The sequence below is a fragment of the Balaenoptera physalus genome (assembly GCF_965194825.1).
Source record: "Balaenoptera physalus genome assembly, chromosome: 2".
In the NCBI taxonomy this organism is placed as follows: Eukaryota; Metazoa; Chordata; class Mammalia; order Artiodactyla; family Balaenopteridae; genus Balaenoptera; species Balaenoptera physalus.
The window spans coordinates 165,172,024-165,199,694 of NC_138883.1; the positions used below are offsets into that span (position 1 = coordinate 165,172,024).

Below are 27,671 nucleotides of genomic sequence, written 5' to 3' on the forward strand. Positions count from 1 at the left end.
GGTTCACTTAATATGGCTCCTGAGGGCTTTGAAATCAACATCCCATTGAAACTGAGTGGAAAATAATACAATTAACTTGAAGTAGAGCTCTCTAATGATTTGTTTTGGAATTAGGTAATAGTGAGAAGAAGGGAATAACTTGAAAATAAAAACATTGGAAATCTATTGTAGTTAGGAGCGCAGACTGTTGAAATCAATTCTTAAGGAATATTTACAAAACCACATAACCTCTATTTTTAAATATTGAATAAAGATGTGCTCCATAGTTGAAAGCAACTTAGATTTTCTCTCACAAGATTCTATAATACTAATTCCCAAATATGATGATAAGGGACTTTAAGTGTAAAACACATTTCACATTAACATGGGACACGGCATTAATTCCTAAACATTTTCTAAATCCTATCTATACATTTGAAGTCCTACTTACTCATTTTCAACAGTTGTCGACCTTGCTACATACATTCTACAAAGACATTCCTTAGGTATTAAAAACAGCTGATATTTACTAAATGTTGACTATACAACAAACAGTCTACTTTTAGTCCTTACCTAGCCTCCCTTACCTCGTTTTATAGATGAGGAAACCGGCTTAGATAGGAAAAATAACTTGCCTAAGATCACATACCTATTTGGTGCCCAAGCCAAAACTGTAACTCGAGCAGTTTGAGGCCAGAATCTTCATTTGAACCATGTTCCCTCCAAAGTCTTGTGAGTACAAGAAGCTTGAAAGCAACCAAGTAATAATAAACACCAGCACTTGGTATTGAGGGGCATTGAAAAAGGTGTGCTAGCTCTTCTGGGTGAGAGGAAAAGGAAATGCTGCTGGGAGTAGTTAAGTCTTGAGTTGAATTGGGTTTACTGATTAGAGGCAAGGAAGGTATTCCAGACATATGTCATAGCGTGTTCAAAGGCAGAGACTGAAAGAGTACAACACTTTCAGGGAGGTGTAATCAGGCGCAGGAGATGGGCTGGTGGAGTGTGAAGGGGCCTGCAGTATTGACATATCTTACAGGAAGTCAGTGGTTTTCCCATCTCAGTGTGGTGAGGATCAGCTGGGGCACCTGTTTACAGTGAAAATTACTGGGCCCAAGTTGTGGGAGAATCTTATCCAGTTAGATCCAGGAATTTGCATTTCAGCAGGAACACCAGGTGATTCCAGGTCAGGAGAGCCTCTCTGAGAACACTGGAAATCAACGTTCTGGAGCATGACATGGTTAATGTCGTGATGTTTTAGAAAAACAACACAGCAGCTCAGTGGAGAGAGGAAGGTGTTCTCAAAAGTGATTTTTTATTTATTTAGAATTCAGAAATAATAGAAAGGTAGCTTTTCTTAATGATTTATACAACACGCACACACACACACACACACACACACACACACACACACACACACACACACACACACACCCTTTCATTTATAATAGGTTTTCGATGTTATTTAAACTACTGGGTTATAAAATAAAATGCTGAAAAGGCAGGGTTCTGTTGTGTTCATTTTTTAAGGCGCCGTAAGGTACAAAAATGTATGAATTTTTCAAACCAAACCTTATTTGTGTTTTGCCATTCTCGATCCTTCCCACCCTAGCAGTTAGTAAGCTGCAGTGTGAATAAATAAATGAATGGATTACTTAATTGAATTACATATTTTCAGTAGAACCTAATTTCACACACTATAATTGAGAGATTATTTAATAACTCAAGCAAACTGCAGTGTTTCTGTACTTTTCTCTGGGATTAATGTAATAATTTAAGGGACTAATTACTTAAGATAAAATTGACTCATAAATTTAAGGTTTGGTACTGTCTTGTTATAATATAAGCTAAAAGTTGCTATTTCCCACTGGCTTTGAGTACATCTAGAATGGAGTAAGTAAAGATAAACTGCATTTTAAAAATTATCTGTTGCATTTAATAACTTGTCAGATGGCTCCCAAAATATATTCTTTGTAGAAAATCGATATATTCCCATCTTGCAGAAGAGAATGTCAGTATACTTTTCAATATTTAAGTAAACTTGAAGGGAAGAAAAAGAAAAAAGAGGGAATAGCCATCTAATTCATCTGGAATTGGACTCTAAACGTCAGAATCTCTTTGGGTAACCAGAGATAGCCTTGACCAACTGGGGATTCTCAAACTCAGGATGCCAGATCACACACTGATGTTTATTCCACACTTAAGCTTGTTCAACACAGATGGTAGGTATAAAATAGCTGAGCTCTAACAGATCATGTTCGGGCAGAATGATAAATATGGTCTTTTTTGTTGACAGTCGAGCTGTTTTCACATTACACTTGAATTAAATTGTGCTCATTCATGCCATGGTACATGATCTCTGGCAGGGATTCTTATTAAAAAATCATCATGTAGATTCATTGCAAAACAAGTGAAAAAAAAAGTTGTAAAGTAGCACTATAAGAAAAATAAGACTAAAGTTGAACAGCCTATAAGAAACTATGACAAAAAGCCTCCATTTATTTTGAAAAAAAGATAAATATCTATTTAGATTAATATTTATTAATATGGATTCATATATGTTATATATAAGTATATATATTAATATATTAAAATTCAGGGGCAGTGCAAATCCTTAATTTTCATAAACTGGTAAAAATATTTAAAGTTTCTAATATGAAAAAGAAATCATATGTCAGATATACTAGGTATGATCAAATATAACACTGGCCCTAACTTTAAAATGTTCACATCAAGTTTGGTAAATAAGACATAAAGCCATGAAATTTTATATAAACGAGAAAAGTTAAATAGTAAAGTGAGAGGCGATCACAGCAATGCTGAAGCTTTATCCGAATGGGCTCTGGGTAGTAATTTCTGGGTCTTGAAAAGTGAATGGACTGTAGCTGGATAGGTCAGGAGAGCAGAAAATGATTTGCGTCAAGAAAGAGAGTGGGAGTGAGCAACATCTCATCAACCCAGTGCTTGCTGAATTTGACCTTTTGGACATGACCTAATCGTAGCTCTGGTAGGGATCCACAGGAACACACTCAACTTCACTGATTCGCTACAAGGACTCACAGAACTCAGAAAAGCTGTACGCTCAAGCTTGCCATTTATTACAGCAAAGGGATACAGAATAAAGTCAGCAAAGGGGAGGAACGTAGGGCAGAGTCCAGGAGTGACCAGGCACAGCTTCCAGTCGTCCTCCCCCAGGGGAGTTGGCCCATAATTCTCCCAGCAACTATTTGTGAAAACACACACCAAGTACTGCCACTCAAGGAAGCTTATCCAGGCTCATCATTGCCCAGGATTTTTACTGAGGGCCATCACATAGGTATGAAATTCTGCATGATTAACTTTATCTCTCATCTCCAGCCCCCCCAGGGGTCAAACTGATGCAACATGGCCCAGGGCTCCAGGCGAATAAAAACAGACATTCACCATAAATCATATTGTTAGTATGATCTAACATAGCCCAAGACCCAAGATATACAAAGACACTTTTATCAGGCAGGATATTCCAGGGGATTAGACGTGATCTCCCAGGAGCTGGGCAAGGGCCAGTTCTTTCTTTGGAATGTGTGGGTTTGAACACCCCAAACCCGCTGAGTTACTAAACTTTTACTGCACAATAGGGAAAGAGTTTGTGTGACTGCAGGTCTTAAATTTTAAAATTTAACTAAAACAAATAAAAAGATCTGAAAAATACCTGCAAAAGATTTTATCCACATGTTGTGATGATGAAAAATACATATGTATGAGGAAAAGAAAAGCCAACTTCATAGAATAGCTACTGTCTCACCTTTGCGTGGGCATCCAGGTGTTCTGCCCGGTGCAGTGAGCCTCAGTGGAGTGATTTGTTGCCACGTGCAACCATAACGATATGATTACCTAAGGAGTAGGCCGTTGCACAGAACTCCGTAAATGCTTCTCCACTGCTCCAGCTAACAGTTCTATAGAAGAAAGTTGATGTTGTGCAGATTTGAGAATTAACTACTTACCGATCTTTTTCTTTTAATTTCTACCCCCACGCTGCACCCCATACTTTCGTTTCTGATCTGCAACGTGGCCTTCTCTGAAGATGTTCCAGTGGATTTGATCGCCATCGGCAGGACTGGGTAGACAGCGGATGCCCTGAAGAGGTACACATGTGCTTTATTGTGACAAGATTGTTGGGACCAAGCTGTCATGTATTGTTGCTGCAACTTAATGAAAATGGTATCTAATTTAATAAAAAGGGCCATCAGTTACTGAGCCCTTATATGTACCAGATGTTGGGTTTAACTCCACATGTATTATCTCAATTTATTCTCATACCCATCCTATGAGGTCAGAGCTGTTATTGCCTCCATAGGACCAAGAGGAGAAGACAGAAGGGTGAGCAGAGATGTTGGGGAAGGGGGTGGAGAGAGTGTCTGGAATTAGGTGTGTGACTCAGCAATAGTAGAACCAGGACTTAAGTCTCTGTGAGCAAAGGGCAGTTCTCTTAAACATTTGCTGCTTTTTGAGATCTAGGAAGCCATTGTTCATCTTTTTTGCTCAAATAACAAAATCAGTGGAACGGGGGGAAAGATTGATTGCAGCAAATTGGCATGATAGAAGAAGGTAGACATGGTCTAACATGGAAACGGTTAAGTCTCAGGCAAACATGATGGAGACAATGATGCAAAGAAGTAATTCAAGCAAGTGAATAAAATTGCAGAATGGATTTTAACCTATTTAAAATTTTTTAGTGAATTGCATTTACACTGTCATTTCAGAGTCACATAAAAATATCCTATAAAATTCAGAAAGAAAAGTATTTGTTTCTTCTCCCTTTGTTAAGTTTTAGGGTTTGAATTTTGAATAAAAACCATTAAAACTTCTATAACTTTTCTCATTTAGTAAAGCAAACCTTGTCAAAGAGCTATTTTCAGAACTCTTAAGCAATCCTAGTTACTAGAGCCGTTTTTTTAAATTTAGTTTTTATTTATGATGCCTCATAAATATCGTGAAAATTACGTCTTTCAGGATATTCTTGAACTTTAAGTACAGTATTGCCAACGCAGCTTTAATCAACTTTTTGACAGTTGTTTGGGGGAAATTACAGTAATAAATACTGATTTATCTATTTCATTTCACTTATTTAACAACAGTAGTTCAAAAAGAAAATACATTGATAGAGTCATAGTTGTGTTTTCAGGTTGATGTTTCTTTCTTGTAATCACAGTTACCTCAGTTAAAAATGTTGAAATTGAATATCTGTGTAAAGATCAAGAGGGTAATTCAGACAACGTCATTTTCTTGCTTTACTGTGGGCCCACCATGAAACATAAGCTATAGAGAAGAATCTGTCATATTCTAAGCCCTCCTAAAGATATTTGTGGGGAATTTAATCATGTTCTATGGCCTGTGCTAAGCACTAAAATTACAAAGATTTTTTAAAAAAATTACCCTCTCTTCCTAAGGAGCTCAGAATCTAGTACATTCTATAATATTCAATGTTTCCTTTTTATTCTGTAAGTAAATCGTCAACATTACTTGCTTTATGGTGAGCAATTCTATCCTTCTGTTACAGGTAACTAAACAAGGTCACCAAGTCCAGTCCATTTTCTGTGCCTAAAACCAGTGTTAAATTTTCCTTCTGATCTTGTGAGATGAATTTATTCAATAAGTGCAAATCCTAATATGAGCATTTATTATTTACTGCTCTAAGCACTGCTAGTGTAAAAGTGTGAGAAATGCGTGTAGCAGGGGAGACAGACACCGAACAAAGGACAGCCCTTAGAGAGCCACACAGGCAAAAATCTCTAAGTGCATGGTCTTGTTAAATAGGACAAGGGAACGTTTGCTTGGGGAGATGATATCTAACATGACTTCTGAAGGGTAACTGAAGGTAAGAAGAGTGGTGAGAGATGAGACTGGTGAGGTAAACATTGAAGGAGTTTGGGCCTTATCTTAAAGGCAAGAGAAAGCTATCTGGAGGGTTTTAATTAAGGGGGTGACGTGATCCAAATGATTTTTGGAAGAATGGATACATTGTATATTACACTGTCTCAATTACTATAGCTTCATAAGAAATATTGTTGTTAATAGAACATACCTCCTTACTTTTTCATCTTCACAAGCGTTTTGACAACTTTGGGGCTTTTGTTCTTCATATAAATTTTAGACTCAACTTGCAAGATCTGTAATCAATCAATCAGTCAATCAATCTTGTCAATATTCTTACTGAATTTACATTGGATTGTGAATTATATCACATTTCTGAATTATGGAAATTTTATTTTATTTTTTACTTTTTTAAAAAATTTTATTATTTTTTAATAGATCTTTATTGGAGTATAATTGCTTCACAATACTGTGTTAGTTTCTGTTGTACAACAAAGTGAATCAGCCATATGCATACATATATCCCCATATCCCCCCCTCCCTCCTGAGCCTCTCTCCTACACTCCCTATCCCACCCCTCTAGGTCGTCGCAAAGCACTGAGCTGATTTCCCTGTGCTATGCTGCTGCTTCCCACTAGCTATCTATTTTACATTTGGTAGTGTATATATGTCCATGCCACTCTCTCACTTCATCCCAGCTTCCCCCTCCTGCCCCATGTCCTCAAGTCTATTCTCTATGTCTACGTCTTTATTCCTGCCCTGTCACTAGGTTCATCAGTACCATTTTTATTTTTTAGATTTCATATATATGCGTTAACGGTATTTGTTTTTCTCTTTCTGACTTACTTCACTCTGTATGAAAGACTCTAGGTCCATCCACCTCACTACAAATAACTCAATTTTGTTTCTTATGGCTGAGTAATATTCCACTGTATATATGTGCCACATCTTCTTTATCCATTCATCTGTTGATGGACATTTAGGTTGCTTCCATGTCCTGGCTATTGTAAATAGTGCTGCAGTGAACATTGTGGTACATGACTCTTTTTGAATTATGGTTTTCTCAGGGAATATGCCCAGTAGAGGGATGGCTGGGTCATATGGTAGTTCTATTTTTAGTTTTTTAAGGAACCTCCATACTGTTCTCCATAGTGGTTGCATCAATTTACATTCCCACTAACAGTGCAGGAGGGTTCCCTTTTCACCACACCCTCTCCAGCATTTATTGTTTCTAGATTTTTTTATAATGGCCATTCTGAGTTTTGATTTGCATTTCTCCAATAATTAGTGATGTTGAGCATCTTTTCATGTGCCTCTTGGCCATCTGTATGTCTTCTTTGGTGAAATGTCTATTTAGGTCTTCTGCCCATTTTTTAATTGGATTGTTTGTTTTTTTGGTACTGAGCCCCATGAGTTGTTTGTATATTTGGTGATTAATCCTTTGTCTGTTGTTTCATTTGCAAATATTTTCTACCGTTCTGAGGGTTGTCTTTTCATCTTGTTTATGGTTTCCTTTGCTGTGCAAAAGCTTTTAAGTTTAATTAGGTCCCATTTGTTTATTTTTGTTTTTATTTTCATTACTCTAGGAGGTGGGTCAGAAAAGATCTTGCTGTGGTTTATGTCAAAGAGTGTTTTTCCCATGTTTTCCTCTAAGAGTTTTATAGTGTCTGGTCTTACATTTAGGTCTTTAATCCATTTGGAGTTTATTTTTGAGTAAAGTGTTAGGTAGTGTTCTAATTTCATTCTTTTGCATGTAGGTGTCCAGTTTTCCCAGCACCACTTATTGAAGAGGCTGTCTTTTCTCCATTTTAAATTTCATCTTTTTATTATTGATTTCTTACCTAATTGAATTATCAGAGGGCACATTCTATATGATACTGATTCTTTAAAATTGGTTGGAACTTTTAATGGAATAATGAATGAGTAATTTGTACAAATGATCTACATGTGCTCAATAAGGATGTGTGTCTTCTAATTGCTTGGGTATGAAGTTTGATAAATGGGTTCTAGGTATTTCCACCATAAGCTTCTTTACCATAAACATCTTTGCCACAAGCATTTTTGCTGCATAAGTAATTGGCCATAAGGCAATTTTGCCGTAAAAGATAAAACAACGAAAAATAAAAGAGAGACGTTAGAAAGGACATAATGAAACATGAAAAATGAATAACAAAATTAAAAAGACTTTATTGCAAAATACAAAATATCTGAATACATTTAACGTGTATGTAGACTAATGACAATACTGTGCAAATAACTGACTTTATTCTGTGGGTTGTACCTAAGCACTTGTCTTCCAAGTCTTTTGTTCATCATATTACACTTTTTTTTTTGTTTATTTATTTGTCTCCTTGTTCAGCATCCCAATGTTATTTTCACTAAAATTTCTTCCTTCTTTAGGAAAGGTATCAATTTCCAAATACTGGGATGCATGTTTATAACTGAGCTTTGTACTGTGTTGTGAAAGCCTCTGCACTGTTGTTTGTCCTTAGCATTTTGTCACATGTCCATTGACAGACATTACAAAGTTCTGTGGGAAACATGGTTTCACTTCTGTGCCTTCAAGTCCCTTGACCTCTTTCTCCTCCCATGTAGTGTGTTTCAAAAGAAGAAACCAACTCTTGGGGCAAATCATCACCATCTGTCATGATTTTTGTATTGTGTATATCAAACCAAACCGTCAGCCAGTTATTTTATCTTTTATGGCAAAATTGCCTTACAGCCAATTAGTTATGTGGCAAAAATATTTTCAGCAAAAATGCATGTGACAAAGATATTTATAGCAAAGAAGATTATGGTGAAAATTCTGGACATGTGATAAATATACTATTCAGTCAGACTGTCTTCATTCTCTTTATTTTTACCTTCTGAGCTCTTTGGAGATAGGACCTTCTCATCACTTCCTTCTATCTTTTAACCTCTCTTTTATATCATCTATTTTCTTATTTCTCTATGCTGTATCCTGGGGATTCCTTCAGATCTGTTTGCCAGTTTATTAATTCTCTCTTCCTTTTGTTTAATCTGCTGTTGAACCTGTCCATTAAGGTAGTAATTTCACAAATATATTTTTCATTTCTAAAATTTAAATCTTTATTAAATCTTCCTAGTCATTTTTATAGTCTGTAGTAATAGTTCATTTTTAAATTTTACTTTTCATTTCTTTAAATATTTCATATATAATTTTTATATATCCCATATTGGATGCCCCTACTATGTAAAAGGTTTTGCTAGTATAATCATGTTGTTCTTTGTTTTTGCTGGCTCTTTGTCAGACTACTCTTTTTCTTTCTGTGTCCTTTAATTAGAAGTGCATTTGTTTGATCTTATTCCATGGGAATCCCTAGCATGTAAATAGGTGATGCTTTCACCAAAGAAGTTTTGATGCTGGGAACCTGAGGGCTTTAGGGGACACCATGTGTTCCTGCCTTAATATTGGGAGGTGAGGTTTGGATTTATCTCCCTCATCTACTGCTGGTAGAAGGCTTGATCTCCTTAGAGCGTAATTAATTTTTGACATTTTTACCCTCAGAGCAAACCGTGTGTTTTTACTTTGCCTAATGTATATTGTTCCTACTTTCTTTATAGCACACAACTTTTGCTTTATTTTGTTTTGTGGGAGAGGCAAAAGAAAGGCCCCCTCAGAGATTTTCTTTACTTCCCGAAAATCCTCGTAATGCTTTAAAATTCGTGTTTTATCCAGAATCCACTTGTACTGTGGCAGGAGGACCGTTTAAGGTCTGTAGTCTGCCTTTACTGCCATAAGCAAAACAAGTTCGGGATTTTAGCTTAAACATTACGGTGATTAATAATACTGTTTTTGAGAATAGAACCACAAGAGGAGAATAATGTTTGACAACTTCCATCTTAGACTTACTGAGCCTGAGATGTCTGTGACATCCACATGTATGTAAGTCAATAGATGAATATTTGGGCCTAAAATCCAAGAGAAGAATGTAGACTGTAGATAGAGATTTATGCATAATTAACATAAAGATGTTAATTGAAATCATAGGTATGGAGGAGATTGCTAGTGACGATGCATATAGAGAAAAGACAGGTCAGGAAAGATGCATAAGAACCACCAACACTTAAGGGACAGAAAGGAATGGAGGTGGAGTTCTTAGACAGGTATCAGAAAACTGATGAGTGTATGCCACAGAATCGAAGATTAGAAAGTGGACAGGCGGTGCCTAACGCTAATGAGATAGCAAGAGTGTACATGGAAGATTTAGTAGATAAGGAGGTATTTAAAAATATAGGTATGAGAGTTTCAATTAAGTTGGATTGGGTAAAAACAAGTTTGTGGGAGTCTGAGAAGCCCTAGGCTGATCAGTCTCTCTGGAATTCTGACTGAATGGAAGGAAAAGCAGGATGATGCTGGGATGCATGTGGAGAGGAACGAAGACGGAGTTTTTAACATAAGATTGGACGTGCTGGGGTATGTTTAAGTGCTGCTGATAACAAGGCAGGCGGGAATTAGAGATGAAATATTGAAGAGCAAGGAGGGGGTCAGATGAGCAGGTTGACAATGGCTGAGAAGGTGGGCTGAGCTGGGCCAGAGTAGAGATTGAGAGAACAGCTGTGTACCATAGACCCCATCCATCCTAACAGGAGGAGGAAGGACAGGTCAGTCCAGGTTCAAGTAAGGATGACGATTTGTAAATAAATTTAAAGAATTCTTACTGATGACTCTTATCAAAGAAATAAAAAGTGAGCCCAAGGATAAAATTGGTAAAGGCATTATGGGATGGCAGTTCTAAGTAGAGTGGAGAGGGTTTGAAATTGATACTGAGGATAATTTGAGAGGAGATGAGCAAAGCAGGGCAGTATTGCCAGGCAGCACAGAAGGCCCCCCGCTGGGCATGCAGGAGGTAAGTTTGTGGAGCTCCCAGTGGGAGGCTATAGGATTGCTCTCCAGCTCAGGCCTGGAAAAGGCAGAGTTTTTACTATATTCAGTACTGCAGATTTTCTAAGAAGGTGTTATGGAAAAAAAAAAAAAAAGGGGGCAACATGCTTAAAGGTATTGAAAAGAGAGGTTGAAGTGATGGAAAAAAGGAGACTAAAGGGAGAAAATCATTGTGCTTGGGCTTTTTACATAATCACAGGATAAGAAGAATGTGAGTGAACAGCTACATGGATAGACTGAAAATAGGATAACTGAATTTATGATTTCGGAACTAAAGCATTCCCAACCACAGAGAAGGCCCAGGGTATGGGATGATAAATAAGGGGAGTCAAGCAGGAGATCATGAGATCACTGAGCTGAGAAGATGCAGGAACTAAAGTTTGGGGAATTGAATGGGTCGCTAGGTTGTTGAAGGAGGGAATAAGCTGTATCATATTTAGTTAGTGACAAGGAAGCCATCTTGGGAGCTCTTCCTGAGCCAGCAGTACGGTGAATTGTACTTCACTAATGACAAGAGAAGTTTAAGAAAGGTGTTCGTTCAATAATAATTTTCAAATGTGGGTAAGTACCATCCATGTACAGAATAGTTATCTTCTACTCAAGGCCCACCAGAGGGATGGAGTCCTTTGAAGCACAAAGAGGTAGGGAGAAACGCCAACTTCTAAACCATGAAAGTTTGCATGTTGGAGATTGTTGCTGGTAAATGTCATATTATTTATTCTTGTGGGCTATAAATGAACAATACGATATGCACCTTTTCCTCATGTAGCTCTGCTAAGGAGAAGATAGACTAAGTGATTACCTGAGTGCTGTTCAATCCTTTGCTTGGGTGGTTTTGAATATTTCATAAAGGAAAACAAAATTTTAACTTTAAATATCCATTCATCCTGTAGTGGATTATTTTTCAAACAATAAAGTAGTATGGAGCAGTTACCACATTTTTAAAATTTAGCATTACCAATTTGATGTGAATGTGAATTCTTTCTTCACACACCTAAGCATGTTTTAAACCTTATCTTTATGCGCATGTTTTTCTTCTAGTATGAACGTTTCCCATCATGTCTTTTATAAATATATTGATATAAAATTTAGGTTAAGATAAACAGTAATATGAAAGGTTAACAGCAGAAATGATGGAATCCAAATATCTAAAGATGGAAATGCTTTCTAACATTCAATTGTTTTCTCTTGTCTATTTTATATACTTTATAAGTTAGTAAAATCTATAACTATAGTCCTGTACAAAAATAATGCATTCCTCATCTTTATTTGAGAGGTTTTTGTGCTTTACAGCCCAACTTCTTTGATATAATTTTAAAACATATGTATGATCACTCAAATTGTCTTCCCCTTTGTTTCTCTTATCAGTCAAAAGAGAAGCTCTGTGACACCACAGAGCCAGTGGAACGTTCTACTCAAACCACCACCATACGAGCAACAAGCACACAATTCAGGGTCCTGACGACCACCAGAAGAGCAGCGACACCCCGGCTGCCCACCAGCCTGCCCACAGAAGGTGCCCTGGAGATACTTTTGCTTTATTACTGAAGGAGGGAAAACTCACTGTGTTGACATGCACTGGAGAAGCTCTCCAGGGAGAAAGTTATTCTTTGGCAAACTGGATTTCTTAGGGATGTCTAAAAGGGAAAAGATGAAATTATTATGGAATAAAAATATGTGCTGGGTTTTTGTTAATGTATGGATGCCTTTTATTGAGATTTAGTCTTTCAGAGTGATCCTGGCTACTAGTACTCCCTAGAAAAGAAATAAAGACTTCCTTTCATATTGCTGAACTTTGTAATAACGGTAGTCAACATTTTAGTCACAGGATAGAAAGGCAAAATGCACAGAAAATGTCCATTGATTTTGGATTCTGAACAATAGGTAATCCTACTTATATGCAATTCTATTAATATTTGCCTGGGTACAGTCAATAAAATATGCTGGTCTATAACCTGTAGAGAGGCACTGTGTATGACACAGAAATTGTACTTGAAAAACATTTCCTTTACCAGGAAAGGCAAAAATACTAAAGAACATTAATGCATGAGCACAACTCATTGGGGGAAGAAGGTATATTAGCCTAAATTTGTTAACCATCGATTCTGAAAGGTACCGCTAGGGAGAAATGTGAGACCGCTTGGCCAAGAGTAAGCTTTAAGGGGGAAAACATGGTCTTATTTGTTTACTTTCATAAACCTTGCTTTCATTTAAATATTAAATTAAATTTGAATCTTTTAATTGAAATTTAATTGGATATTAAAAGTTAACTGGAATAAAGTGATAAAGTGAGGTGGAGGACAGCTAGCTGCTAAATGTATTTTATTGCTTTTAAAACCAATGTTATATTTTAATCCATCTTATTTTGGGTTGTTATATAGCCTGAGAAAAGTATTTTTGTAATTTGAATCCTATCCTTTAGAATGAAATATACTACTGAAATATAAAAAAGCACATTCTACATTTTGTTCATATAGGACAAGATCTTTTCATATATGATTTTGGTCATATTTGTTAGCAATGAGTAAGCATTTAACTTTTGAAGTTGAATTTGTAAATACAGACAAATATTTACTATTCCAATTAACTTGGAATTTTATTGATCTTGATTTTTAAAATAAATAAAGACTGCAGAGTCTAATTACAATACATCATTTTAGAAAATTAAAATAAATGTATTTTAAGTTAAAATTATAACAGTGTACTTCTCCCACAGCTCTTAAGAGTCATATAATAATTTACTGAAGTCTCCATCTTGCAATCTCAGTTAAGAAAGTTTAGTACTACATCAGATAACCTAAGACCTGCTTTCACTGCCCTAGAAATTTACTCAGTAAAATATCAAAATCTATTCCTGTTATAGTTAAGGCATAAGTAGACAATTACTGGTCTTAAGATTTGTGCACCTTAAAATTTTTTCTGTTATAACTTTGACTTTTCTCTTCCAGATGATACCAAGATAGCTCTACATCTAAAAGATAATGGAGGTAGGAACTGATATTTTTCTTTTATAAAAATTTTTAGATATTAATCTATTTCATCTATTTAAATATGAGAATGGACTTGTGGACTTCTAAATATAGAGTAAGGTTATATTTCTTTCCCTGTTGGTATGTAACATAGGAAGAATTCAGCGGTTGGCTTGAAAAGTCAAATTGTTTCAATAGTGGAATGAAATTCTAATCTCTGTATTTGCCTATAAAACTACAAGACACCAATGACCAATTATAAAGTGAAAATGTATCCACACATCTTGCTATGCCTGGTTGCTGTAGTCCTAGGTTTATTAGTTGCACATGTGACTATCAAGGCTTTGAAAGATATTTACTAAAAATTTAAAAATAGTTCTTTTCCTATTAAATTATGTTAGTTCATATTTATATGTGCAGCTCTATCGTAGAATGCTGGATTCCATAAAAGAGATGTGTTATTAGTAATTGTTTATTCAGCTCAGGAAGGGGATTTCCTCTTCTTAGCAGCATCTCTTACGTAAACGTGGGTACCCTGTGACACTGACCTAGACACAGTTTTACTTTTGCAGCCCCAGATGATATCCTAAGTCAGAATCCAATATATACATTGTTAGGGATGTTTTTCTCTATAACTGTAGAGAAGAGTTCCTAAATTACTCAGTCTAAGTCAAGTAACAATTACTTCTGTGTTTTCTTAGGTTACTATATATCTATATCTATATCTTTAGATCAGTCCACTTAAAAGAGAAGCTGCTTAGCCTCTTCATATATATCATTATTTCATCGTTTGTCCCTTGTCTTGCTTCTGTAGCAAAGTGTTTTATTTCATTAATTTCTTATTCATTATTGTATTAATGCAGTAAGTGGATAGCTTCACAGATGACCATTTGCCACATATACATGCTAGAAATAAAATCTTGGTGCTTGAAGGGACTTTAGCAATCCCCTGGTTCAAAATTTCTCAGTGCAGGATGTTACTGAACCTAAGTTCTCATGTTGAGGTTACCTCATTTTGAGAGAGGGTGTATAGTATGAGATGAATGAAATGGAGGAGGGGTACCCAGAGGCTTCTGTTGTATTTGTTACATTTAATTCTTAACATGGGTAGTGGTTACATGTGTGTTTGTTATATTATTCTCCATGCTGTCTTTTCTCTTTTTTCTTTAATATGACTAAAATATTCCATAATGCTAACAGAAGAAACAAAAGATTCACGTGATCAAATAGGTATGAGATACTCTGGGTGAAAGAAAATGAAAGAGATTTATTTTCTGGAAAACTGTTTAAAACTTTTACTGTTCGTTCGTGAATTCATTCATTTATTCCTGCCTAGTGCCTGCTAATTGCAAGGGATTGTTTAATGCTTGCTGCTATGGTAGTGAAAAAGGTTTAGACAAATTCCCTGCTTTCAGAGAGCATGGATTCTAAAGAAACTTCAAGATGGTAATAAAGATTTAGTACCTGGCATTTCTCTGCTATTTGGTCATAAAAACTTTTTACACATAGCATCTCAATGACTTAATGTTTTGTGGAATACATTTTGCAAAATAGTTTTCTAGAATATTACCAACTATCCCAAGGAAAATCCCTAGTTTTGTTTAATGCAGCAAGGAATCATAAAACTTTGAAGATTTTCTTAATGCAATGCATTAAAACTATCTTATGTTGCTGAGACATCAAGTTAGGTAAATTCCAAGATTGAAATGGAGGACTTTTCTTCTTTTCTGTCATACTAGAAAAGTTGACTATTGGATTTTCAGATGATATTTAGATCATTAATATGCATCAGGTACCCATCAGAATTCCAAAATATCACAATAAGACTTAAATATGTCTATACATTGGAACTCTTTTCATAGCTAGGTTTGTTTATAAAGCACTTTTCCTAAAAGTGCAGTTAGAGCAGACCAACCTGACCAGTGTTAAGACAAATGTTCCTGTCGAAGAGTACTTAAGGGATATCACACATTACTTTTTACAGCATCTTTATTAAGATAACATGCTATCGTTGCTTTTTATTTTATGGAATATGGAGATGTAGGAAGGATTGCCAATTTAAATCCAACTTCATTAGTTAATTAAACATGTTGAAAACAGAATTCAGCATCGCCCTCCTCCTCCTCCTCCAACTTAACATTTTTGCAAGATTGAGGTAATAATGAAAAAGGATGCCTAATTTAAATGTTTTCTCACATTTGTTGAGAATTTTTTTCAATGCAAGCTAAGACATTTTTATAAATTGCTATGTATTATTGCAAAGAAATTCAGCACATTTTCTTTCTTGATTTAATTGGCTGTTCTTAAAACCATTTTAATTTAGAGGTCTGTATTTTCTAGAAATGAGGGTGACATTTTTCAAAGCAGTCAATGCGTAGCTAGACTCTGCCTTTACATACATCATCTTCTTTAGATATTGGATTACCTTGGCTCTGAGTCTTCCTGGGATATTTCTTTGAGTTAAAGTGGTTTATTTTCTTAGTGGAATCCATAGCTGACCTGATTATATATTCACTTTCCAGGAGATTTTCCTTCATCTTTGATATGAAAACATAAAATACTTCTGTGCAGCTGGACACCAAAGGAACACGACAGGGATTCTCACTCACAGGACACAAACTGAGTTCCAGTCTGCTAAATCACTCTTGATAAATCTCAGCTGTGCATTGTGTTTCCTGCTACATTTAGATTAGGTCTAGGTAGAGCCTCTGCAAATTTCAAGCTGGTCATTTGATTGGAGAAGTTTTATTAGCCTTCAGGGTTGAGTGAAAATTCTAAGCTCTGTAAATAATTTGGAGAAAAGAAACTGAAAAAATCTGAAAAAAGAGAATGATTCCTAATGAGTTCAGGTCCCCTTAGTAAGATATAGCATTGACTTACCATTGTAAATGGCTGAATACAAAAACTCAGAAGAACTAACATAAAGATAGCATTTTATCTCCAACTGAAATATTCCTACTCGTGTGTTTATAATATTAAGTTTCAAGTAATACAGATGTCTAATTAAGTAGCATTTCTGCTCCCTTATTTATGTGAAGGACTGGAGAGGAGGAGGAGGAAGAAATGAAGGAGGAGAAGGAGGGGGAGGAGGAGGGGGAAAGAAAAGAAAAAAGAGGAGGAAAGACACTTACTGTTTCCTATGTTCCAAGCACAGTTCTAAATGCTGTACGTATATTAACTCATTTAATTCACACAATACCCCTGTAGTTGGTCCTATTCGTATTTCCATTTTATAGCTGAGGAAACGAAGGTACAGAAAAGTAAGTCTACCTGGCTAGTACGTGGCAGAGCTGGGATGTGAATTTATTTAGTCTTGATGCGGATCCCGGGTCCTTGGCAGCCTCAGAGCACAGCCGCTCCCTTGCTGTCGAGGCCTCTTAGAAACTTCATAGGGGAGATGCCTCTGTAAGGAGTTTTACTCACACCTACTCTAACTGATTATACTTGTAAGGATTTGGAAATGAAATTTCCTCTTCCCCTGTAATTATGCATTAGTTTCCATTTTATCCTTTCTTTGAAAAACAGTGCATTCATTCTCCTGTGTAATTGAGTCGTGTCTGAAGCACTGGCATGTGTTCTGCAAACTACAGGGCTGCTCTGTGTTTATGATCAAAAACTAAATTCCTTCAACCTTCTAGCTTTCTCGAGAAATTCAGGTTTAATTCTCCATTAAGGGGTTCCTAGAAAGTATTCTTTAAATATATGTATTTCTGTGGATAATGGTTATAAGCACTTAAAACTACACCTTCCTTGGGTGTTCAAATTCTGGCAAGAGCTTATTAGAAGAGTTGGCATTTTAAAGGAATTACCTAGCTATATATTTTAGCAGGTACAGCTATTGAGTGCCTTCTTTGGCATTTAATTAGTTGCTTCCAAATGACACTCACCACCTAAATAGAAATATAAATGTCTTCAAGATGCAAACTGGATAAAATTATATTTAGGGCTGGCTGAAAAAGGTTTGCAAGTTGAATCAATGGCAAAGTCTTTTAATTGAGAAGTGAAATCTTCAACCAGATTCAGCTCAATTTAGCAAATTGAGTTGTACCATTCTGCTATACTGCAGATGTTAAAATTATTTCAAGCTCTAAAATCCTGTGATTGATTTTATTATTTAAAATTTGTTGACTGAGATGTATCAGAGTACCAAAAACTGCATTCTCTCTTGGTTCCTCTGAAGGTTCTTTCCTTTGATAAAGTTAAGTTTCTTTTAAAAATATATTTGAACGTAAGTTCTTAATTGCTAATGATATTTAAAGTATTGACACTCCAGACAGAGTTGTTGTGTCATGCAGGTGGCACTGTGTTTGTCATTTCTTCTTATTGCTAGGAAGTCTACTAAACTTGGATTCTGAAAGGCTGCGTGCTTGAGTTGGAAGTTGGGGTTTTCATCAAAGGGATGCTGAAATAACTATGTTAAGCAGTTTGCAGAACATTATTAAGTTAATTCTGGGGTGCAAATCTGCAAAGTGATTGATTTCAAGGAGCTAATACAGAAATGCTTTGAATGAACTACAGAATGACTGGCCTAAATTCTGATTCTGTTGTGTTTAGCTTTCTACTTCTGAACTTGTAAGACTTTTCATCCAAAGATAAAATGTTAGAACGTTATTCTGACTTATTCACTAGACTACCTCTGCGGTTATATTTTTATTACCTAGTCTGTAGTGACTAATCAAGTGTCTAATGTTTCATTTATCATTCACTCAAATTATTTTTTGACTTTAATACATAAATCATTAAAGTAACATATCTTTCACTTGTTTCCCTACCTTCCCTTGCTATTTTTTTTCATCTACTTCTTTCCCATAGATCACAGTCTTGTAAGCAAAGGGAAACTGTTATTACCTTTTGACAGACTATTGAATATCTATCACTTTCTGTTTCTAAAACTGTAAAGTATCTTTGCATTTGTTTTATCTTTTGCTCTGTTTGGCTACTTTTCATGATAACACTAACTCTATAATAAAGTGTATATGTGCCATAATAGTGAAAATTTCTTATATTTCAGAATATTATTTTGAATGTTCCCTAGGATTAAGAATTTCTCTCCTAAAATTTTGTCCGGAGTAGTGGTTTTCAACTTTACATGCACATGGGAATCATCCAGTTATTCTCATCTAATTTTATTATTCTGGCTCATAAAACCCCAGTGCTCAGACTGTTCTCCATACCACTTAAATCTCAGCCTAGGGAGCTGGGACCCAGGCATCAATACTTTTTAAACCCTCAGGTGATTCCCACGTAAAGTTCAGTTGAGAACGAGTGGTCTGATGCAATTCTTCATAAATATTAAAAAGCATCGGAATCACTGGAGGAAGAGAGAGTCTTGTTAAAATGCATTTTCTGCTTTAGTAGTTCTAGGGTGGAGCCCAAATCTTTGCAGTGCCTTTCTAACAAATTCTTGGATAATGCAGAAACCACCAGTTCACAGACCACACTGAGTATCAAGAATTGCGTGAATTCTTGATTTCTTTCGGCCAGAATTCCCCAAATAAGAATGACATTTCTTAAAAAAAAAAAAAAAAAAAAAAGAATGACATTTCTTACATTGAATCCACCCGTTGTTCCTCACCTTTACCTCATGACTCCTCTAAAGCAACACTTTAATTGGTGGCAACAAGAAATTACCCCTGTCTACACATCGAGAATGTGTCTTGCTTGGCAGAGGCAAGGGACCCAGAAGCATTACATTTGTTATAGCTCATTTTTAGTATAGTATGTGAAAATTAGTCCATTTTAGCAGTTACAAATTTATTTATTTTAGTAAAAGTTACGTTTTCTTTATTTTGTTGAACCATATGAAATTGCTTATTTTTTTTTTTTAGCATTTTTGACCCACAAAAATTTTAATTTCATTGTTCAACCCAATTGTTTAAAAAAAATTGTTATCCAGCATAGGAAAAGCAAAAGAAAAATCACATCAGAATATACATTTTGTCCTTTATTAGGATTTGTAGAGTTTATGCCGCTGATATAACATAGAACAAAATGATGTAGCAGAACCTCTCAAGAAATACACACACATGGCTTCCAAGAAGCAGCTCTAAATATACTTTCCATTTGCCATCAGCAGAATGTTTTACTACATCCTCTCATTGATCAATTCCTACCTTTCTTTCTGTGCTCATCTCCTAAATAATTTTCTGTCGGCTCTCTTCTTGTCAGAAACCTGGGCTTGGGGATCTCCTGTTGGAGGAAAAAGACTTCCATATACCATTAGATTTGGAACCTGTGATTTATGAGGGGCCCCAGGAGCAGTTTTTGTGTGACCCAATATTTCTTGTGACCCTTCCTAGGGCAGTCAACATGTATAAAGTTATTATTATAGGTCTTTTTTTAGTATGAAATGTCTAGTGATCATGATTAATTGCCTTGCGCTGCTAAAATAATGTGTATGTCACTAGAAAATTAGATTAACTTTTGTGTTGATTTGGTTTGACTTGATCTGATTTATTCAAGAAACATTTCTTAAACTACTATGTGCCATATGCCCATTAGTAGGAGATGGAGATACACAGATAAACAAGGGCTGTGCATACTCTGAGGAAGCAGGTAGTCTAGTGGGATGAGATAGAGCAGTAAATCAATAATTAAGTATAGTGTGGAAAGGGCAAAGATAGATTGAGGAAAAACCGTGAGGGCAGAGAAAAGGCACCTAAATAAAACTGGAATTATGGGAAAGCCTCCCAGAAGAGGTGATGCTTGATCTGAGTTTTGAAGTGTGGTTAAGATTTGTATAGAAAAGGGACAGAAGAATGACATTTCAGCAGAGAGATCAGCAAAGACAGAGGTTCAGTAGCATGCAACATCAAAATCTATTTAGCTAACTCTAAAGAGTTGCCACCGCTTATTTGGTTAGGGTACAGATATACACAAGTAGTGATGGACGGTGACGTTGAAAGACAAGTAGGGGCTTCAGGGCTCATAGCCTTTAATGTTTAATGTTAGGCAAGGGAGTTGAAACTTCATCCTGAAGATACTGGGAGCCATTGACATCATTTAGACAAAGGAGTGTCATGAAAAGTTTTCCATGTTTAGCAGGTCATTCTTGAGGCATCGTGGGGAACCGATGGGAAAGGAGTGAGACTGAGGCCAAGAAAACTAGTTAGGAGGACTATACTAGTAATTCATAGAAGAAACAGTGAGAGGCTAAACTAAAGTAGTGGTTAATAATGGGAATAAAGGAGAGAGAATGGACAGGAGAAATATATGTAATGAGTAGAAGCTACGTAACTAATATCTGATTGGATGTGTGATTTATGTGATAGGAAAGTGACTGAGATGGCTCCCAGGACTTGGGTTTAATTATCTGGTGGATGATGGTGCTGTTAAGAGGGGAAACAGGAAGAGGAACAGGTTTTTAGGAGAGGCAAGGAATTTAATTTGAGCATACTGACTTTGCAGTATCTGTGGGACATCCAAATGAAGATGTCCAGTAGGCATTTTTCTATGCAAATCTGAAACTCACTTGAGAAATATAAGCAAATGATATAAGTTTGGGCATCATCAGCATGTAAATGATAGTTGAAGTTATCAGAGTGAATGAGATTACAAAAGAATAATATATAAGTGAAGAGAGAAGAGGACTAATGAGGGAACACAGCATTTGAGATTTTGTGAAGGAAACTGAAAACAGAGTAAAAGAGACAGCAGGAAAATCAGAAGAGTTTGGTATCACAGAAAACAAAGAAGAAGAAAATTTCAAGGAGGGAGTAGAGAACAATGTCAATGCCACAGACAAGACAAGTTAAAAAAAAAAAAAACAGAAAAGTGACCATTAGATTAGGTAGCTTGTTGATATTTGTTGACCTTGACCTGGCAGTTCTACAGTCCACAGCTGCACAATCCCCAGACAGAATTTGAGAAGTCGATGGGAAATAAGGAAATTGAAGTCAAACAGGACATGCTGCTACTTCAAAGAAGCTTGGTGAGAAGGGAAGTAGAGATTTCTGTTGTTTTATTTTAGGAGCATATTTACATGTTAGAGGTGTTGAGGAGAAAAAAGATGTGAAGAAAAGGAGTTGAGAGATGACTGAGAAAGAAGTGATATATGTGCAAGCGGGGGCGGGTCAGTCCACATTAATGAAATGAGCCAGGTGAGAGGGAGAAGTTGAGGGAGTTCATCTGAGCTTGCTACTTTCTCAGTATAATAGGAGACAAAACAATGGGGCAAGAGTGAGTGGGAGAGGTCAGAGTACGGTGTCCAGGAGTTGAGAGAACCCATAAAACATTTCTGAGGGGAATGGAAAAGGGAGCCTCCTATTAATGTATAAAGGGCATGCCAACATGTATTTGGAGCCTGCTGACCTTGGTGACCATCCTTGGGGTTTTATGGCATCAAGACTAAGTGTTTTCATGTGAGCTTAAATCAATGCTTATGGCTCATGTAGTAAGCTGAACCAGTTTAAGCAAGCAAAAAAAAATTTTTTTTGTGAGAGAAAAGGTATGCTATTTTTTTAAAGGCATAAAGCTTTAAAGACAGTATTTTAATCCATTAGATGGTAAATTTAGTTTAGTATTTTCAACAGCTAGGTTTTCAGTGGCTTACTGTTCCATTAAGACTAATTGTTGCTTTAATTTTATTCTGCAGTGTTCAAATAATACCATGCAAGATTTAAAATGTATCTTGGGTAACAAGGACAGGCGTTAATTATTTAACACTAATTCATAACAGTACTATAAGCTACTGTGACCAAATGTTATTATTTCAGTTACAGTAATGAATTAACAACTTATTGGATAAAATTTCAACCATAAGTGATTTTAACACGTGTTAACATTATGCTCAGCAACTACTAAAGAAAAAATTTTTTAATGTAGAGCTAAATTTAAATGGAATTCTAATAAATATTTATTTAACCTAAAGAAGGCAAGAGAGGAGGAAAAAATTGACCACGTAATGGATGAATTCAAAGGAAACAAATAGCAAAATGGCAGACCAAATTCAGCCATACCAATAATTATATTAAATATAAAGAGAATAAACACTCCAATTAAAAACATCGATTATCACACCGACTTTTTAAAAACAAGGTCCAACTATATACTTTTTATAAGTGATGTAAAATGATTTTAAGGTAAAAGATTTTGAGGTAAAACAATAGAAAAATATATATCCTGCAAACGGAACCATAGGAAAACTGGAGTGGCTACTAAATATCAGACTAAGTAGACTTAAAGACAAGGAGTAGGAACAGAGGTAAAGAGGAACATATCAAATGATAAAAAGGTCATACATCAGGAAGAAGTTAAATTTTTTTTGATGTGGACCATTTTTTTTTAATTTTATTTATTTTTTTATATAGCAGGTTCTTATTAGTCATCAATTTTATACACATCAGTGTATACATGTCAATCCCAATCGCCCAATCCATCACACCACCATCCCCAACCCACCACAGCTTTTCCCCCTTGGTGTCCATATGTTTGTTCTCTACATCTCTGTCTCAAATTCTGCCCTGCAAACCGGTACATCTGTACCATTTTTCTAGGTTCCACATACATGCGTGAGTATACGATATTTGTTTTTCTCTTTCTGACTTACTTCACTCTGTATGACAGTCTCTAGATCCATCCATGTCTCAACAAATGACCCAATTCTGTTCCTTTTTATGGCTGAGTAATATTCCATTGTATATATGTGCCACATCTTCTTTATCCATTCGTCTGTCGATGGGCATTTAGGTTGCTTCCATGACCTGGCTCTTGTAAATAGTGCTGCAATGAACATTGGGGTGCATGTGTCTTTTTGAATTACAGTTTTCTCTGGGTATATGCCCAGTAGTGGGATTGCTGGATCATATGGTAATTCTATTTTTAGTTTTTTAAGGAACCTCCGTACTGTTCTCCATAGTGGCTGTATCAACTTACATTCCCACCAACAGCGCAAGAGTGTTCCCTTTTCTCCACACCCTCTCCAGCATCTGTTGTTTGTAGATTTTGATGATGCCCATTTTAACTGGTGTGAGGTGATACCTCATTGTAGTTTTGATTTGCATTTCTCTAATAATTAGTGATGTTGAGCATCTTTGCATGTGCTTCTTGGCCATCTGTATGTCTTCTTTGGAGAAATGTCTATTTAGGTCTTCTGCCCATTTTTGGATTGGGTTGTTTGTTTTTTTAATATTGAGATGTTTATATATTTTGGAGATTAATCCTTTGTCTGTTGATTCGTTTGCAAATATTTTCTCCCATTCTTAGGGTTGTCTTTTTGTCTTGTTTATGGTTTGCTTTGCTGTGCGGAAGCTTTGAAGTTTCATTAGGTCCCATTTGTTTATTTTTGTTTTTATTTCCATTACTCTAGGAGGTGGATCAAAAAAGATCCTGCTGTGATTTATGTCAAAGAGTGTTCTTCCTATGTTTTCCTCTAAGAGTTCTATAGTATTCGGTCTTACACTTAGGTCTCTAATGCCTTTTGAGTTTATTTTTGTGTATGGTATTAGGGAGTGTTCTAACTTCATTCTTTTACATGTAGCTGTCCAGTTTTCCCAGCACCAATTATTAAAGAGACTGTCTTTTCTCCATTGTATATCCTTGCCTCCGTTGTCATAGATTAGTTGACCATAGGTGTGTGGGTTTATCTCTGGGCTTTCTATCTTGTTCCATTGATCTATGTTTCTGTTTTTGTGCCAGTACCATATTGTCTTGATTACTGTAGCTTTGTAATATAGTCTGAAGTCTGGGAGTCTGATTCCTCCAGTTCTATTTTTTTCCCTCAAGACTGCTTTGGCTATTCGGGGTCTTTTGTGTCTCCATACAAATTTTGAAATTTCTTGTTCTAGTTCCATAAAAAATGCCAGTGGTAGTTTGATAGGGATTGCATTGAATCTGTAGATTGCTTTGGGTAGTATAGTCATTTTCACAACATTGATTCTTCCAATCCAAGAACATGGTGTATCTCTCCGTCTGTTGGTATCATCTTTAATTTCTTTCATCAGTGTCTTATAGTTTTCTGCATACAGGTCTTTTGTCTCCCTAGGTAGGTTTATTCCTAGGTATTTTATTCTTTTTGTTGCAATGGTAAATGGGAGTGTTTCCTTAATTTCTCTTTCATATTTTTCATCATTAGTGTATAAGAATGCAAGAGATTTCTGTGCATTAATTTTGTATCCTGCAACTTTACCAAATTCATTGATTAGCTCTAGTAGTTTTCTGGTAGCATCTTTAGGATTCTCTATGTATAGTATCATGTCATCTGCAAACAGTGACACTTTTACTTCTTCTTTTCCAATTTGTATTCCTTTTATTTATTTTTCTGCTCTGATTGCTGTGGTTAGGACTTCCAAAACTATGTTGAATAATAGTGGTGAGAGTGGACATCCTTGTCTTGTTCCTGATCTTAGAGGAAATGCTTTCAATTTTTCACCATTGAGAATGATGTTTGCTGTGGGTTTGTGGTATATGGCCTTTATCATGTTGAGGTAGGTTCCCTCTATGCCCACTTTCTGGAGTTTTTATCATAAATGGGTGTTGAATTTTGTCAAAAGCTTTTTCTGCATCTATTGAGATGATCATATGGTTTTTATTCTTCAATTTGTCAATATGGTATGTCACATTGATTGATTTGCATATATTGAAGAATCCTTGCATCCCTGGGATAAATCCCACTTGATCATGGTGTATGGTCCTTTTAATGTGTTGTTGGATTCTGTTTGCTAGTATTTTGTTGAGGATTTTTGCATCTATATTCATCAGTGATATTGGTCTGTAATTTTCTTTTTTTGTAGTATCTTTGTCTGGTTTTGGTATCAGGGTGATGGTGGCCTCAGAGAATGAGTTTGGGAGTGTTCCTTCCTCTGCAATTTTTTGGAAGAGTTTGAGAAGGATGGGTGTTAGCACTTCTCTAAATGTTTGATAGAATTCACCTGTGAAGCCATCTGGTCCTGGACTTTTGTTTGTTGGAAGATTTTTAATCACAGTTTCAATTTCATTACTTGTGACTGGTCTGTTCATGTTTTCTATTTCTTCCTGGTTCAGTCTTGGAAGGTTATACCTTTCTAAGAATTTGTGATGTGGACCATTTTTAAACTCCTTATTGAATTTGTTACAGTACTGTTTCTGTTTTATGCTTTGGTCCTTTGGCCACGAGGCATGTGGGATCCCAGCTCCCTGACCAGGGATCAAACCCGCACCCCCTGCATAAGAAGGCGAAGTCTCAACTACTGGACTGCCAGGGAAGTCCTGTAATTTTTTAAAATTAGACAAAAAAGTTGAAAAAAATAGGAAGAATGTGGATTTAAACTACACTATCAACCATCTTGATCTGGTTGCTATATATAGAGCACTGTTCCCAGCTATAGTATATAGATTTTCTTCCAAGTATACATGAAGTGGTCACCAAGATAGACCATATGTTGAACCATAAAAATGTCTTAAATTTCAAAAGATTGAAGTCTTATAGACTATGTTCTCTGACTAGAAAAGAATCAAATGAGGTTCAGAAGCAGTAGATATCAAAAAAATCCCCAAATTTGTGAAAAGTAAAACCACTTCTAAATACTATGGAGATCAAATAAGAAATCATAAGGAAAATTACAAAATATTTCAATTGAATGATAATATTGTAGATACAATATACCAAAATTTATAGGATTCTGCTAAAAATACTAAGACGAAAATTTACTATTTGAAAAAAAGAACATTTAAAATTAATGATCCAAGCTTCCAATTTAAGAAGTTTAAGAAGATGAGCAAATTAAGCCAAAAATAAGTAGAAAGAAGGAAATTAGAGCAGAAAAAATGAAATAGAAAATAGACAAACGATAAAGGATATGAACAAAATCAAAAGGTGGTTCTTTGAAAAGTTCAGTAAATTTAATAGCCCCTAAGGAGACTGATCAAAAATTTGATAAATTAGACTTCATCAAAATTGAAAACTTTTATATCTCAAAAGCTCTGTTAAGAAAATGAAAATGCAGTCATATACAGGAGAAAATATTTGTAATATACATATATTACAAAGGACTTGTATCAAGAATTCCTGTAAATTAATAATAAAAAGACAACCAAAACTTCAATATGATACCATTTCACACTCATGATAATGTTAAAACTAAAAATACATTAACACCAATACTGATGAGTATATGGTGCCTTGGAACTTTCCTACACTGCTGGTCAGAGTGTGGTATAGTACAACCACTTTGGATAACTGTTTGCCAGTTTCTTATCAAGTTAAATATATATGTTCCTTTGAGCAAGAAATTCTACTTCTATGTATTTATCCAAGAGAAAACATATCCACAAAAATATTGTAGAAGAATATTCATAGCAACTGTATTCATAATGGCTAATAATTAAAAACAGTCCAGATGTTTGTCAGTAAACAAATTGAACATTTCATACAATGGATTACTCTTCAGCAGAAAAAAAGAACAACGTGCCGATACATTCAATAACGTAGATACAACTTTAAATCCTTAGTTTAGGCAAAAGAAGCCAGGTATGAAAGAGTACATATAGTATGATTTAATTTATGTGAAATTCAATACAGATGAAACGAATCTACAGTAAGAGAAATCAGCACAGTGGTTGCGGGGAAAGGGAATTTTCCGAGGACATGGAGATGTTCTATATCTTGGTTTGGCTGATGATTACTTTGGTATATAAAAGTTATCAAAATTTATCAATTTGTATACTTAAGATCTGTACATTTCAAGGATGCAAATTTTACCTTAGTGAAAAAAAAGAAAGAAAGAAAATAGAGAAATTTTGATGCGCTTCTCATAAACTAGATAGTTTTTTTTTTAATTCTCATGAGGAAATTTTTCCAAGCTTCTTAAAATTCTTAACGAAAGAGAGGAAAAAGGCTATCCTTAGCAAACGAGCTTCTCTAATTAGTAAGCATAAAATTTAATGCTTCTGATTACTTGATTCATGTTTTGCTTTAAGTTATTCTTAGACTCTTCCCATGTAGTTGCTAATAATGATAAAATTATCTAGCAATTACTGGGCTGTTACTATAC

The 27,671-nt window shown here is 35.5% G+C and overlaps 1 protein-coding gene across 4 annotated transcripts in view; it reads left to right on the top strand.

Annotated features, from left to right (window-relative positions):
* PLXDC2 (plexin domain containing 2) overlaps window positions 1–27,671 on the top strand; it is a 416,967-nt gene that overhangs the window by 332,411 nt on the left and 56,885 nt on the right. For all 4 annotated transcript variants that reach the window (XM_082449772.1, XM_082449774.1, XM_082449773.1 and 1 more), the window contains 3 exons: window positions 4,040–4,100; window positions 12,104–12,251; window positions 13,684–13,722. In XM_082449772.1, coding sequence (XP_082305898.1) covers window positions 4,040–4,100; window positions 12,104–12,251; window positions 13,684–13,722 — 248 coding nt within the window. The remainder of the gene's footprint in view (window positions 1–4,039; window positions 4,101–12,103; window positions 12,252–13,683; window positions 13,723–27,671) is intronic.